Raw genomic sequence first — 16,504 nt, 5'->3', positions numbered from 1 at the left:
AGTAAAAGTGGCTGTTTACAATAGCTAATATTTTGACAATGATAAAAACAGACTCAGTAGGCTGGGCAAGATTGAGTAAGTGAACAAATGACAATGGACAGTTTTAAAATACAATCAGAATATTGATAAAAAAAAAAATCCTTGATGAACATTTTTGTGTATACATAAGTATGAACAAAAAGGAGTATACAATTTGGTGTAGTGAAAGCAACCATGAATGTTAATTCATTAATTGCAATTTGCTAATGTGCATGTATGTAGGGGTGAAGTGATTACTACATGTAAACATATATTAACACATCTTCTTCTTCTTTTTTCTGCTTTTTTAAAAATCCCACTGCCCCCTTTCCTTTCTCTCCTTTGACTTCCATCTCATTTCTTCCCGATCTGGCGGCTCCTTCTATCTTTAAACTTCTTTCGCTGTCCACCTCCACAACTCGGTCCTTGTCTCTCCAACCGTGAGAGGTGCTTGTCTCTTGTGTCTATCCGTGCCACACACCTGCCATGTCCCATCATCTTTAGCTGTGGGCTTAGTCTGACCATTTCGGAGAGCGTTCACTAGTTACTTCTAGATAGCATTGTTAGGATATTAACACATCTGTTAACAATGGCTGTAGCACAAGGAGGTTAGTTTGTGTATAGTTATTTTCATGCTAATATCCATTTATAGTTCAAGCATGCTATCCTGGGCGCACACATCTCAGCTATCTGGGCTGTCTGTCCATGTTACTGGGTTAGTGAGAGGGAAGTTGGTATAGCGGACTTACCACTGAGTCATTAAACTCGCTCTGAGTGGGAGTATGGGAGTGTAAACCCAGAACCTACCAGTCTTAAGTCCGATGACTTAACCACTACACCACTGTGGCTGGTGGGAGGTTAGTCATACTAATAACAGTTAATACATGTGTTATCTAATCCATACCAGCCTGTGATGCCTGTCAGTATCAGGGTCAGCTAATGGGAATAATTGACTGTAATTACAGGCTTTGTGTGACTGGCTAATTGCTCTGTGATCACCACAGCAGGGCAGAGCCATTTCTTGCATAATAGGCCTCAGTGTACATATGTACCAGTATGTATTTACCCTATTGTTGTACACACAACACACAGGGTAACTGTACACATTCCTGTATACATATATACACGTTTTGAATGAAAGATAGACTTTTGTGATTTGACATTATGTCTGTAGATGTGTATTGTCCAGTTGACTTTACATACCTGTTCATTTGTTGATACCCCCGTGTTTTTTTACTGTTAAAATTAAAGAACTCCAGGGTTATTTTACTCACTTTTATGTTGGTAATTTGCTGTTTCAATATCATCAATGTTGTATTGTATATTAGGAATACAAATTGTATCATGCGAACCTCTGACAAGCAAAACATTATTTTTATTCCTAATAGTAATACATTATTAATTTTTTTTAAATTTTCCTTTATTTTAACTTATTTCCGTGCTAAATCCAGCTACGGTTTAAGCACACTGTCCTGGGCACACACCTTGGCCATATTGGCTGTTTGTCCAAGACAGGGGGCTAATTGTTAGTGTTTAGTGAGAAAGAAGAGGGTAAAGTGATCTTACACCTACCCATTGAGTCGTTACAACTTGCTCTGGGTAATTACATTGTTACATGTAATTAAAAAAAAAAAAAAAAATGTTTTTTTTTTTTTTTTTTTTTAAATTTTGAATTATAATTGTTTTTACTTGGTAATCAGGAAGGCTTCCTAGAAATCCTCCCTAGTATATATGTAGTATTCAAGCTATCAAATTTCTCCATGTGATTCAGCTCCATGTGATTCATGAAGAATTTACTAGGATATATACATTTAGAAAATAAAGGAAGAAGGAAGGAATGTTTCATTTATTGACAAACTCAATACATTTTAAAGGGACACACCCTAGTTACGGCTAGTTGTTAACCATTACGGCGTTGTTTTTCGCTATTAAACCAATTTTTTCACAAATAAAATTGCACTTTACTTACCGTTTATTATTTAGAATATACATTTCCATTCACCTGAAGTGTTTTATGGTAATCCTGGTAATCCTGGTTTTTGTAATACCACAAAATGCATTTTTCTTATTTCTTAAAAACGCACGAATGTTTGAGGAAAAAACCGTTGAGCAGACAAGGTCTAATATATTTTTAGACGGGATATTTCCATTTCAATGTCACAGACGTTGGTATACCACATGACCATTATCATTTTGGTTCGGTTTGTATTCTCGTGCACGGTTCGCGCAATCAACATCCGATTTGTTGTTGTTCATTTGTGAGATTTTTCTTCACAGTTCATGAACATTTTCAGTAACAATAAAGTTCAGACAAGTAAGTGTCTCAATACAAAACGTTACAATATCTTACGATATCTGGAGAGGGGATACAACCAGGACAGAACAGTTGGAACATGTCCAGGAGAGGTGAAAAGAACGCACCCCAAGTCTGTGCGCACTCTGCGAAATTTGTCGTGACGTGGGCATTGTTGTGCTTGGAGCGACATCTACCGGTGACATCAGAATACTAACTTTCAAAATTATTTCAAGCAATTGGGACATGGGGATTCCCATGGTATTTGTCGATATAAAACCTGCTTTTTCACTCCATTTGATAAAAACGTGATCTAAGTGTGTTACAGGTTTGTAGATTAACCAAATTATAATTTATTTTCGCTGGATGGAACTAGGGTGTGTGGCTTTAATTATAGTTATACTGCACCCAACATATGGTTACGGATGACACAAATAATGATTGAGAAGAAACCCGCAACACCATGCCTTGGGCTACTAGATTAGCAGGGGATTTTTTTATTATATGTATGTGTACCAATCCATTGACAGGATAGTACCATGCATGGTCTTAAATTTGTCATACCAGTTATGGATCACTGGCTGGAATGAGAAATAGCCCATGGGCCCACTAATGAGGATTGTTCCTACAGTGACTGTTCATCATGCTAATACTGGGCTATGAATCCAGCTCCTAGAAAATTAATTATTCGGGGGGGGGGGGGGGGGGGGGGGGGGGGGAGAGACATAGCCCAGTGGTACAGCGCTCACTCTGCGCGGTTGGTGTGGGATCAATCCCCATCGGTGGGCCCATTGGGCTATTTCTCGTTCTAGCCAGTGCACCACAACTGGTATATCAAAGGCCGTGGTATGTACTATCCTGTCTGTGGGATGGTGCATATGAAAGATCTCTTGCTGCTAATCGAAAAGAGTAGCCCATGAAGTGGTGACAGCGGGTTTCCTCTCACAATGTCTGCGTGGTCCTTAACCATGTCTGACACTATATAACCATAAATACAATGTGTTGAGTGCGTAGTTAAATACAACATTTAAATTTTCTTCTTTTTTTATTATTCTGGGTTTGTTTTTTTGTACTCGAGAGCAAATTGAACTTTGTGTTGAGAAGGCTATGTATTCTTTACCAGTGTCAGTAAACCTTTTGCTCTGACGAGTGAAAAGTTAATCTCAAAGTCTTTCAACAGATTCAAGGCCTACATGCACACCACAGTTTTTTTGGTGTTTTTTTCTTCCCACAGTTATTTACTATAATTACTTTTACCATGTCTGTGTTCAGTTTCCTTAAGTCTTACAAACAATAAATGGGGTCATGTTTGGTCAAGTGTGAATGACCAGTTAAATGTAGGGTGTATATACAGGTATACATATATATATATATATACATAAAAATGTACAGCATGTATCATAGTCCTCAAGGTTTGATGTTCCAGACTTTGAGGCTTGAATTAGTGGGTGTTTGTCAACAACACAGCTGTGAGTCCAGTCTCTCATTAACAGTGTAGAGTTGCATACATTCCTCTCTGACATCTTGTACTGTGTTGAAACACTGTGCAGTGCTGTACAGTGTATTACCTGTACTTTCATTCTTTTGATCTCTTTCCAGCCAGTGCACCACGACTGGCATATCAAAGGTCGTGGTATGTAATATGTATGTACCCTGTCTGTGGGATGGTGCATATAAAAGATCCCTTGCTGCTAATCGAAAAGAGTAGCCCATGCATGAAGTGGCGACAGCGGGTTACCTCTCAATATCTGTGTGGTCCTTAACCATATGTCTGACCCATATAACCGTAAATAAAATATGTTGAGTGCATCGTTAAATAAAAAATTTCCTTCCTTCATTCATTCTTTTGAAGTCATTTATTTAAACTTAAGCCCAGTTCTCACTTGAACGATTTTTCGTACAACTGCGGTGCGACTAAAAGATTGTACAGCCATGCGATTCCCGTAGGGTCACCCCCCGCGCAGTCTCACTTGTGCAACTGCCTTTCTGCACCGGGCTCGCATACGCTCGCATGAGATTTGCACAGGTTGCACGGAAGTCTGATGGATGTTGCACGGGAGTCGCAGGGGGTCTGCTGGGAGTCACACATCTCGGCTCCCTTAAGACTCACGTACGACTCCCGTGCGACCTATCATACTGCCGTTCAACTGCTGTGCAACCTCTATGCGACCAATGCGAACATAGAGACAGCCCTACGATAATTTTAAACATTTGAAAAATGTCGCACTGGCAGGCGACATGTCCGAAATACACATGACACTCCTACAGTGTGCGAATCATCAACATACTGCCGTGCGACTCCCGCATGCCCTGTACGATTTGGTGGTCACACGGAATTCGCGTAGAAAATCGTTCAAGTGAGAATGGGGTTTTAGTTTTCATTGTTATGGGTGCATGGTATTACTGACATGTTAGTATGTATTATAATTATGATTCAAAAGGTAATTAATACATATTACGATGTACTCTTTATAATGTACTGATACACTTGTTAATTTAAAAAAAACCCCATCTGTTGTTGGAAGCATGGATTTCTTGGCTTCAATTGGTTCTCTGAACATCTTTTTTCACAGTTTTCAAAGACAAAAGTACTGACATATAAATATTAATTAACCTTGGGTTTACTGATGTAATCTGCATGTTTTGAGGTTTAAATAGTTGGGGTCAACTTTTATCATGTACATGCATGATGTATAGGCCTAACTTTGTCCTCAAAATACTGTTAATATGCTGACGCTGTCACAGATAATGTGTACATATATATTGTGATGCAGGGTACCAATATTGCCATATTGATAATTGATTGTACAGTTGTACATACTGTAGGCATGTGTAAATCCTAATATCTAGCAACAAGTTATACTGACAGAACTTGTATATTTTATGGTGAATGTTGAGTTCTAAAGTTGTATTGACATTACCAGTTTAATTCATACCTGTATAGCAATAAGTCTAGTTGTGCTCTTTACACTGTGATTTAACTTCAGAATTTTTATATTGACATTGATCAGCAGTTCATTCATAAACTTATACGTACGTTTGTTTGACACCCAATAGCCAATGTTTGTGTTTTGTGCTAGAGTGTCATTAAATATTCATTTATTCATTGCATGATTACCTAATGGTATGCCTCGGTACATGTACATGTAATTGAGCACTGGACCAAGCTGTGTGTGTAGGGCTGAGTAATTACCCATATGCTGCTTAAAGCACCTGCAGTTAATTAATTTTGAACAATAAACTCCCATCTGCAATGTATTTTAAACTGGTAAATCCCTACATGTAAATGTGCAATGAATTTTAAACTGGTAAATCCCTACATGTAAATGTGCAATGTATTTTAAACTGGTAAATTCCTACATGTAAATGTGCAATGAATTTTAAATGGTAAATCCCTACATGTAAATGTGAAATAAATTTTAAACTGGTAAATCCCTACATGTAAATGTGCAATGTATTTTAAATGGTAAATCCCTACATGTAAATGTGAAATGTATTTTAAACTGGTAAATCCCTACATGAAAATGTCAAATGTATTTTCATCTGGTAAATCCATACATGTACATGCAATGCATTTCAAATGGTAAATGTCTACATGTAAATGTGCAATGTATTTTAAATGGTAAATCCCTAGATTTAAATGTGAAATGTATTTTAAATCAGTAAATCCCCTTGTACAATATATATTGAACACATTTGCATTGGACTGACAAATAGTTATAGAATCTGCAAGGCTTTAGGTCTGAGTGAACAGAACATTTTGTCAAATTATCTTTTAATCTTCAAAAACCACAGAAACCCACTGTTATTTTCCAACAAAATTTCAATCATTACATAAAAAAATTCTACCATACCCGATATTATTATTATTTTTTAAATTCACAATTGTGAAATTTGGCGAGTGAGAACTGTCGTTGGTGTGTTGTACCCTAGTGTATAACGACAGAATGAGTGACCAGGTGTTTGAGGTCACAAGCAGCACACATAAATTGTTACTCCCAGCTTGAAGTATGTCCAGCACAATGTATTCGGTATCTCCTTCACAAGGCCATTACATTCCTCACAAATCACGGCTGGTGTTAGTGGGGATACTGACTTCAAGCCTGCTGAGGATTGTTTGTTTACCATTAATGTAGCACTATGAAAATAGAAATAAACGTAACCTATATGTTACAACATTAATGACAGTAGCACTATTATTAAATAGTACATAATAACAGACAGAACGCTGGTACTTAACATTCACAACATGAACCTACTTGTGCATGTTCATATATTTACATGTAGCTTATACATGTTTCTCCAAAAGAAAAGTTTGGGTTCTCACAAGAATTGAAGCAACCACAGTCAAAGGGGTTGGGGGGGGGGGGGGGGGGGGGGGGTCCAAGAAAGAAAATGGGTTAGGGTGAAGAAAAGCATACAGTAATGATAAGAATAATTAATTTTGTCAAAAGGTTAACTTAAAAAAATAAAATCTTCAATTTTTTTTGGTATGGCCCCATACTCGTTTTAACCTCTGAAAGAAACCCTGTTGTATTGCAGAAAAACACAACATTGATCAAACTTTAAATGCTGATGGTTTTTTACTTTCCATTCCTGATTTTCTCAGACTGTAATAAACCCCTCTAATAACCTAAAATTGACCATTGTCAACTGGTTTCAATGCTTGTACTACAGTAGACTGTGCTATGTGAATATATTTGTTCATATATGCATGTGGGTGGTTCCTGGGGGTCTCTAGTCCTCCCAATAACTTAATAAAACATATTATTGGTAGTAAATCTTAAGTCAGAGATTAATTTTACTTGTAGAATGCATGAAATTGCATTTCAGGGCATCTAGTAACTTTTACGGGGAGCATACCCCCAAACCCATACCCCCTAAAATCTTTGCTTTGTGCCCTTTATCTCAGTCAGCCCCCCACCTAATCTCAGTCAGCCCCCCCCCCCCCCACCCCAGTGTCCTATTGCTTCCCCTCGTGTGCCTGTGTAGACATGTTGAAATACACATACCTGTACCAGGTTTAAATATTTAAAGTATTTGAAAATAGTTCAGCCTTGCATAGTGCATGTATTAGTAACATGTCAGTTATACAGTGCATATGCATGATACCTGTACAGATGATTTGCTTTTAGCACAATAGAAATGGTAATTTATTCCATTTCCACCTTTTGTCACTTAACCCAAGTACAGTACACGTACTGTATAAATGTACAAATCTGTATTGCCAGCTTTTGGTCAAGGACAAGTAGACGCTCAGTGAAGCATGATAGGGTTAATTTTCTGTCTCACCGACAGTTAACAATGTGTAAAAGTGTGACTGCTCCTCTTCCTTTACGTTTAACACACTTGACATATTCACACAGTCGTAAAGTAAGAGACAAGTGTGTAATAAAAGTGTGTCTCCTAGTGCTACACTCTTGAAGAATCCACCTACATGTTCATGTAACCCTGTGTGTATATACTGGAGATTAAGAACTGCCACTCAGCATATTAACAGGCCTGTAGGGAGGATATCTGAAGTGAGATCCAGACACAGTCTCTAGTGGGGGCACAAGCCAGATTTTTATCTTTATTTGTGTGGAGTAGAATTTTTTAACACTCATACGTTTTTGTCCTGGATGTTCCTACAGATCATCACTGGTGATAATTGGATTGAATTGTTCAATTGCAACTTATAGTCCATGAAAAGTAAAATTGTTTTGGAAATAACAAAACAATACTATTTTTTGTATCCAATTTAAAATACAATCGGCTCAGAAATAAATAACTTGTAGTAAATTCCATATACTTATGAAAAAGAGGTGGTCGCTGTGAAGGACTATAATAGTAAGTACAGTATCATAACATTATGTTTGACCAAGACAAAACTAATAACTCGATCAAAAATATGGAGTAGATGGCCAGGCCTAAATCCACATCTGAATACATATTATACGTTAATTCATAAAAAAATGTCAGCCAAATTGTAGAAAGGCTGTTTATGTGAGCTTGAGGAAATAAACAATAAATTTTTTACTTGAAGATGTACATAACTAAAACTGGTGCAACTATAGTGACTGTAATTCAGCTTGACATGGTTTAGATGGGTACCCCTGGCTTGGTGAAAAGCACATTTGTTACCGTGACACTGCTGTCATGTCTGTGTGGAGCTGTTTGTTAGTCTCTAGCTGTTTGTTCAAGGATGTAGTGAACAAAGTAACAGTATAACAGGCATTAAGATTGGTTATAACTGGCATTAGTAATACATGGATGTAGTATTAAGATTGGTTTATATTGTCATGATGCTGTTAATACCGCAGTCTTTTCCTTATCATGTGGGCAGGTTATACATTGATTTATTAATCATCGGCTGTCAAACATTTGATAATTTGACATATAGTCTTAGCGAGGAAACCCACTACATTTTTACAATTAGTAGCAAAGGATCATTTATATGCACCATATCACAGACAGGATAGCACATGCATATACCACATCCTTTGATATACCAGTCTTGGTACACTGACTGGTTAGAATGAGAAATAACCCAATGGGTGGGATCGATTCTAGAACAACCACACATCAAGCTAGCACTTTACCACTGGGCTACGTCCTGCCCCACATACATGTATGTGTAGCCCAGTGGTAAAGTGCTCACCCAAGGTGTGATGGGTTGCCAGATTGATTGCCGTCATTGGATATTTTTCATCCTAATCAGTGCCCCATGATTGCAGTGCTCACAATTTATGATGGCAATCAGCGGTGCTGCCACACTAAGCTGTTGCCTAATTAATCTGCAATGGTATTTTTATCATCCTGGGTATATTTACTTTTTTTATTATCCATATCAAAATGATATGAATTTCAAGGGCTGTGAGCAAAAGCTATCAACACTGTTAAAGTGACAGAGCATGCACATGAAAGATGGAATTTCAAACACAGCTGAATTAAGTGTCTTGTTGATTGTGGAGTAACTGGATGTGCACAAAAAATCTAATAGTCCAGTGGATTATCGGGTTTAGGCATCTGGAAGCCTGAGCAAGAAATCGGTAGCCAAAAAAGCCTGAGCTATTGCTAAGGTCGAGTCCTGCTATGGTATGTGCTGTCTTGTCTGTGGGTCTGCATATAAAAGATCCAATGCTCTTTTTTTTTTAGCAGAAGTAGCATATGGTGCAGCATTGCATGGGTTTCCATATAATGTGCAGTTATACTAATTAACCCAGGAGCAGGATGTATCTCAGTGGTAAAAGTGCTCGCTTGATACACAGTCAGTCTGGGATCGATCCCCGATTTTTTTTCCTTGTAACTTATTTGATTTGAAATAGGCAAACAAACAAACAAAAACCACATCATTTTATTAATTGGTGATGACAGGAAATGTAACAATCACGTCAAGCGTAGTCGGCTTACTTGTTGGCATACGAAGTGATAGGTCGGTTATACTTGGTTCTAACTTCTAAACAAAACGTGTCAAAAGTCCAGTGAAAATAACCAATTAACGATAATTACAAATAAATGTTTTGTTACTTACACATTACCATTCGTTGTTCATTTACGTTGGAATACGGCTACGGCTACGGCTACGGCTATCATCTTCAAAGAAATAAACCAACAAATGAGAATCACACTTCGCTGTTTTTCACTGAACTCGGAATACTTCGGCCGATCGTTCAAAATACCTCGGCTAATAACCTCGGCTCTGGTTCGGTCGATCTGGCGAAACATTGTGACTCAATACGTACATTTCCGTGTTAAGCGAGCAGCAACGGAAAAGCCCGATAGTAAGGATTTCCGAATGTGACAATTTATGAATAGTTTGACCATTCACAGTCTGGAGCTCCACGCGGTAAGACGTGTTTGTTTCGCTTGTTCACTCTGCATGTGCTTTCGTGTACTCGACTTGGGGGGTCCCTCATTTCGTTGTTTTTGTCAGCGAAATGAAGTTTTCTACTGGAATGTATGCGGCCATTGGAACTGATTGAACGCTGGAACGCTTCTCATTTCGACAGCCTGCACCACCAGTTTGGATTCTTTTTTAGCGAGATTCCTTGCTTCCACGTCATTTCTCCGTCTGACTGTCGACAGGTTTTTTCCGTGACTCGTATGACGGCCATTCTGCAGAACGCCACGGTTGTTTGCGTTTAGTCTCTACATGTCCGAGCCTGTCCTAGCAGTACTGGAAGATTGACCGCCCCACTCTAAGAAGAAATAGGAAGCGGGGTCGGCCCCTACTACTCTTTTTCTAGACTTTACCTTGCTTTATAGTGATACCATCTCGTATCCTCCGGAGTCGGGCCCGTCCGCACCACTATACCAACCCATGACGACTGGACTATACCCTAGTCTGATACTCTCTCTCGTTCAGACAGATCCGGCTTCTCAAGATCTGTATTTCAGCACAGCAGTACACCTTCAACGTCTATCGACTGTCAATCTAGGGGTTTTCTTGAGGGGATGCAACCTATCTCGTCCCTTTAAGCTGTGCACCCAAAAGGCCTTAACGAGGCCACTCGCGTGGACATATCGATCGGACTTTAAACTTTTAGATCTGCGTTCAAAATTTTATGTCGAAATTACTTCTTTTTTTTAAAAATATTATTAAATAGTCCAATCCTCTCTTCTTTCTCTTATTTAATTTTGGACTTTCCTTCTAAAATGCTCCAAATTATATAAATATTCGGCCGAGCAGTCAATTCTTTTTTATTTTTGGATTGTAACCTTTTTTTTTTTTTTTTTTATTCTATTAACTTTTTTACTAATTGCTATTTTCAAAATTCTGCCCATTTTCACCCCCCCCCCCCCCCCCTCCATCCCAAGTCAGGCCACCGATCTTATCGGAGGTCGGACTCGGGATGGGCGTGTTCGAAACCCTAGTGGTATATGGACACGTTAAATTAGTTATCATCATCATCATCATCATCATCATCATCATCATCAATAGTTTGACACCGTCACGCCAGTGTTCTAGTAGACTAGTATTGTGTTAAAAAATAAAAATATGGCCTAAAACATTTAGCCTGACAGCTGAAACTAATAAAGATCATTAAAAAGTTATGCCTTCTATTTTCATTAAAAAAAACCCAACCCATAAATAATATCAATTATATTGCAATACATATTGCAATACAGTTTCTTATATCGCAATATATCGCAATACGGTTTTGACCGTATCGTTGCACCCCTAGATGGTGCATATAAAAGATCCCATGCTACTAATTGAAAAAATGTAGTAGGTTTCCCTTCTGAGACTATTTCTCAGGTTTTACATGTTTGACATCCAGTAGCTGGTGATTAATAAATCTAGTTCTAATTAAACAAAACAAACTTTACTTTACTTCACTAGTTAACTCATATTACTTGTGTACATCAAACCACGAACATTGAAATGTAAATACACGGTGCCTGTACATTATAAATACTGTAAGATATAATGTGGTATAGACATTATCTGGTGTAACTGTATGTATAGTATCCCCCTATATGTGTATATATAACAGTAACACTCTTTGTTTCACACACAATTAATAGCCAGAGTATTTTTGTGCTGGGTTGTCGTTAAACATTCATTCATTGTACCTACATGTAACTAGAAAAATGCCCTATAGAGATAAAGTCTGTCTAATATTACAGTCTATGTAATTACAAACTTTCCATTAGGATTGACTGTTATTGGATGATGTCAGTAAACACTGAATGTTATCTTTGAATAAAACAGATCACAAATCATCAAAAGGATTAAAGAATCAGATTTTTGTGCATTTTAAGTTGTTTTGTATTGCTTTTAATCATAAGTATTTTTTGACATTTTGGTGAATTTATTTATACACAATAGTCCCAGATTTATATATAGTTTCAAATCACTAGTACAATGATAAATTCACAAAGAATGGCAAATATTTAAAAATTGTTTTTGAGATTTGTTTTTCTAATTTGGATTCCAAAATTTAAATGCTTTAATGGATATTAATAGGCATCAGAAAGTTGCCTGCTCATCTGCTTGCCAAATGTGAGTGAACTTTCTAAACATCAAGTTAAAAATTATATCCACCTGTCCGATGGTCGGATGACCACCTTTTTCTAACTAAGAAATAATTTATTTTAGTTAGTTTTCTTTATACATGTATTTCATTACTCCTGTTTCATCTATTTTAAATTATTTCTAGTATTAATATAAAGAGAACAAAAGTTGCAATAAAAATGAGATTTCAACATGTTTATTTAGTTTCAATTATTGATCATTTGAAGTTTGTATTATGGCGATATTACATGTATTTTGTGCTCAACTGTAGGATGAACCACTAGTAGAAATTCTGGCAGATTAGTACATTGTTCACTGGTACTGGTATGGTAGACTGATGGTAGACTGAACTATTTGTCATTTCTGCACCTCTGTAAATTACTTTTGATGTTTTTTGTTCTTCAGGTTATTAATAGGTGCACCAAAGATAGACGGACCACGTGCTATAAATGTTAAAAAGAGTGGAGGCGTGTTCTCGTGCCCAGCTGATTCTACCCGGGAGGATGACTGTAAACAGCTCATCAATGAACCATTCGGTATGTATCCAATACAGTAGGAACACATTAGTGTCACTATATCACTGTTCCTATTGAGCTTAAATCAAGGGCAGTACATGTATGTAGATGGTTTGTATTAACAAGGTGATTTCATAGTTGTGTTATTCAGATATAACATTCACATACACATACAATTATTATTGAAGGAATTTAATGGTAAAAATAATGAATAAACTTGATAAATGTTTTGTAACCTATTGATTACCAGGGGTCTAATTCACTAAACTCTCGCAGTGCAATGCTAAAAGACTTGCAAAGAGGATGCTTTGTTGTCTAGCAGAGCCTAAGATACATGTAGCTTTGTGAATTAGGCCCGGCCTGTATTTTTGTGTAACCAAACATGGTTTACAACACGGTACATGCTGCATGAAAGCACATTTCGCGCATACAGGTTTTACATGAATGGAAGGTTTTTTTAAATTGCAAAATGGCTAACACATCAAAAAGAACTTACTTTAATCTTGCCAACCCTTTAGCTATTAATTATTATTTTGTCTTCCTCCTCTTTTTTCTTTCTTATTTTTCAGTGTTCTCTTTAAAAAAGAGAGCAAAAAACCTCTTACATAGATGTAGCTGTAAAATGGCCAGTAAAACATTCAAATACCCACAATGCAGGATTACTGGACATGAAGCCTAACACGTCTATTTGTCTCTTCTTTTGACTAGAGTTATTGATGGACGTTTTTATGTAATACTATATGCAGGAAACCACATATTGATTACCCTGTTTACTACATTATTTCAGATATCGTCCCAGACTCGAATGAAAACATGACGGACCAGTGGTTAGGTGTAGTGGTGCAGAGTCAAGGGAAAGGCAGAAATGTTGTGGTTGGTTTCCTACTGTGTCTTACTTTATTCAGATCATTGGTTTAACATATATATTGATCATTAATAATAGTGGCTCATCTACTGCCATATGAAAGGCACTGCACTGTGTCTCTTCTATAGCCTGCTCAACAGCCACCCAGCAGCCTCTGCCCTTTCTGTGGCCACCAAGACAGACCCTGCGATATGCGTCTACTTACCCATTCATATAATTGTTATATCACTGCTCCAGTTAATTTCACAAAGAGGTTTTGCTTTCCATCTTAAAGCATTTTACAACTATTCAGATTAAGACATTACCATATTTGACCGGAAATAAGCCCAGGGGGCCAAGACAACTCATTGTGAGCTTAGCATGGGGTGGGCTTATTCCCAGACAAGGGGCCAGTTTTGTTGAAGAAAAAAAAAGAGATAATAATTAAAATAAATAATAATACTTAAATGAACTAGGAAGAAAACAAAAAACGTTCAGTAGCATATCTATTAATTAATGTTCCATTTGTTATTAATAAATAATAATTGTTTATTAATTAAATTGTGGTATTTTTTACTAGTATCTAATTATCAGAAACACACCTTCTATGTTACAATTACTTACCAGTGCTGTAAAATTTATTTACATCCAAAATTTAATGCTGAGAAGACTTAAAACAACAGCAATTAACAACAAACTCAATAGCTATACACACGTTTCTGACACAGTCAGCCAGCTTACACTGCAAAAAATTGTCAATCTAAGGTCATTGTTCTTAGCTAATCAGAATATGGTATTTGCTTAGTTAGCATTAACTGCAGACCCAGTGTGGTGGTAAAAATAGACATTGGTTTTTAGTTCGTACTTGGGCTTGGATACTTCAAAGAAATACTGCAGGCATGAAATTGAAAACAATGTTATACACTGTTATTGTTAGACTACTAAATCTCACTGGTGGTAAAATATTGTGTTACATTTGTGTTTAATTATCTGCAGGAGGTATGACCTTTTAAATGAACTTTGAGCAAACTTGCAATTTCGTGTTATTTATAAGGTGACGAAGTTGAGGGTGGGCTTATTTACGAATGAGGGCCTAATTTCTTAAATGCTATCAAAACAGAGGGGGGCTTATTCAAAGACATGGGCTTATTTCCGGTCAAATACGGTAGTGACTAAAAGGGATTTCCCTAGAAATTAGGCAAGGCATGGTAGACCAAACACTTTTGAGGCAGTTTCACCATATTCGGGGCACTTGTTTTTCATTAAAAATAGCAAAAAAAGTAATTAAAATAAACATTAATGTAATTTATGTGCTTGCTTTAATAAATGAATGACAAAAGATATAAAAGGCATATTTTATTAATTAATAATACCTTTTTGGGTGTTTTATAAAGGCAATTTTAAAATTAATTACTGAAAAAGGCTTGTTTAATCTCAGGGCAGGATGGCACTGATTGAGGAAAGATGGTGCTAGACTATTGAGGCATGGTGCTACACAATGCTAAAACAAGCTAGGGAAAACACTAACTAATACATGTATGGTGATGTTAGGACAAGCAATATAAAATTAGATTTCATAATGAAAAAAGAAAAGAAAGAAAATTAAATTTGTTTATATAAAATGAGAATAAAGTTTGTATCGGTATAAGTGAGAAATGCTTCTCAAGGAAATGGTGTATTTTTAAGGTGTGTGCTCACCGCTATGTGTGGAACAACAATGGACTGGGTATGTGCTACACGCTGCTGCAGACACTGGACTACCAGGAAAAATGGCGGCCGTGTATCGGACGGCCAACTGAACAGCTACACCGACAGTTTGGTCTCTGTCAGGCTGGAGTCAGCTCCATGCTAGCACATGTAAGTTTTATTTTTTCTCTTACTTCCCCTGGGATTGATCCTAGTCAATGGGCCCATTTGGGCTATTTCTAGTTCCAGCCACAGCTGGTATGTCAAAGGACATGGTATGTGTTATCCTGTCCCTTGCTGCTGTATGTCAAAATCACCAAATGTTGGACACCCAATAGCCGATGATTAATAAATCAATATGCTCTAGTGGTGTCATTAAACAAAACAAACTTTAACATTATCTTACTTCCCAGTTACCAAAGGCAGGCATACATCACACCTGACCTACTGATAAATCTATACTGTGTTTACATTCTCTGTAGTTGATGCGTACTACCAAATGCCATTTTGCTAACATTTTGAACCTAGTATTCCGCAGGTCAATATTTAAAACAAATTGGACAACTTCGCTGTAAAATAAAAGAAACTGTATCCATGGTACATTTTCCTTTATGATTGTTGAATTCATGTTGTATAAGTTTGCTCATAACTCTGTTCTGTGTTCCAGGATGATGGATTTATTATTGGTGCTCCAGGGTCGTTTGATTGGAGAGGTACAATACTGTCTTTACTTCACGAACACTTTTGTGTTTATTTGATTTTGTCATTGTTGCTGTCTCTTTTTCCTCTGTCTGTCTGTCTGTCTGTCTGTCTGTATGTCCGTCCCCCCCCCCTCTCTCTCTCTCTCTCTCTCTCTCTCTCTCTCTCTCTCTCTCTCTCTCTCTCTCTCTCTCTCTCTCTCTCTCTCTCTCTCTCTCTCTCTCTCTCTCTCTCTCTCTCTCTCACTCTCTCACACACACACACACACACACACACACACACACCCTTTAAACCTTAGATAATGAGTTATTTTCATATCACATCACTTTTGCTTATTTACCAAAAATCAGTTCTTTGGTGTCAAATTTGAATGATTGCCAAAGATTGCTCCCTACAAATAAGGTTTCCATCCCAAGAAGTCCTTAAAAAACAATACACTGTTAATACTT

General features: G+C 37.2%; 1 protein-coding gene across 1 annotated transcript in view; it reads left to right on the top strand.

Moving 5' to 3' along the window:
* LOC121381625 (integrin alpha-PS1-like) overlaps positions 1-16,504 on the top strand; it is a 63,132-nt gene that overhangs the window by 12,325 nt on the left and 34,303 nt on the right. Inside the window, exons 2-5 of the mRNA XM_041510961.1 lie at positions 12,717-12,847; positions 13,614-13,699; positions 15,357-15,527; positions 16,024-16,069. Coding sequence (XP_041366895.1) covers positions 12,717-12,847; positions 13,614-13,699; positions 15,357-15,527; positions 16,024-16,069 — 434 coding nt within the window. The remainder of the gene's footprint in view (positions 1-12,716; positions 12,848-13,613; positions 13,700-15,356; positions 15,528-16,023; positions 16,070-16,504) is intronic.

This window comes from Gigantopelta aegis, chromosome 9 (genome assembly GCF_016097555.1).
Source record: "Gigantopelta aegis isolate Gae_Host chromosome 9, Gae_host_genome, whole genome shotgun sequence".
Classification (NCBI taxonomy): Eukaryota; Metazoa; Mollusca; class Gastropoda; order Neomphalida; family Peltospiridae; genus Gigantopelta; species Gigantopelta aegis.
The sequence above is the reverse complement of the archived record's forward strand: the minus strand, read 5'-3'. Positions and strand labels throughout refer to the sequence as shown.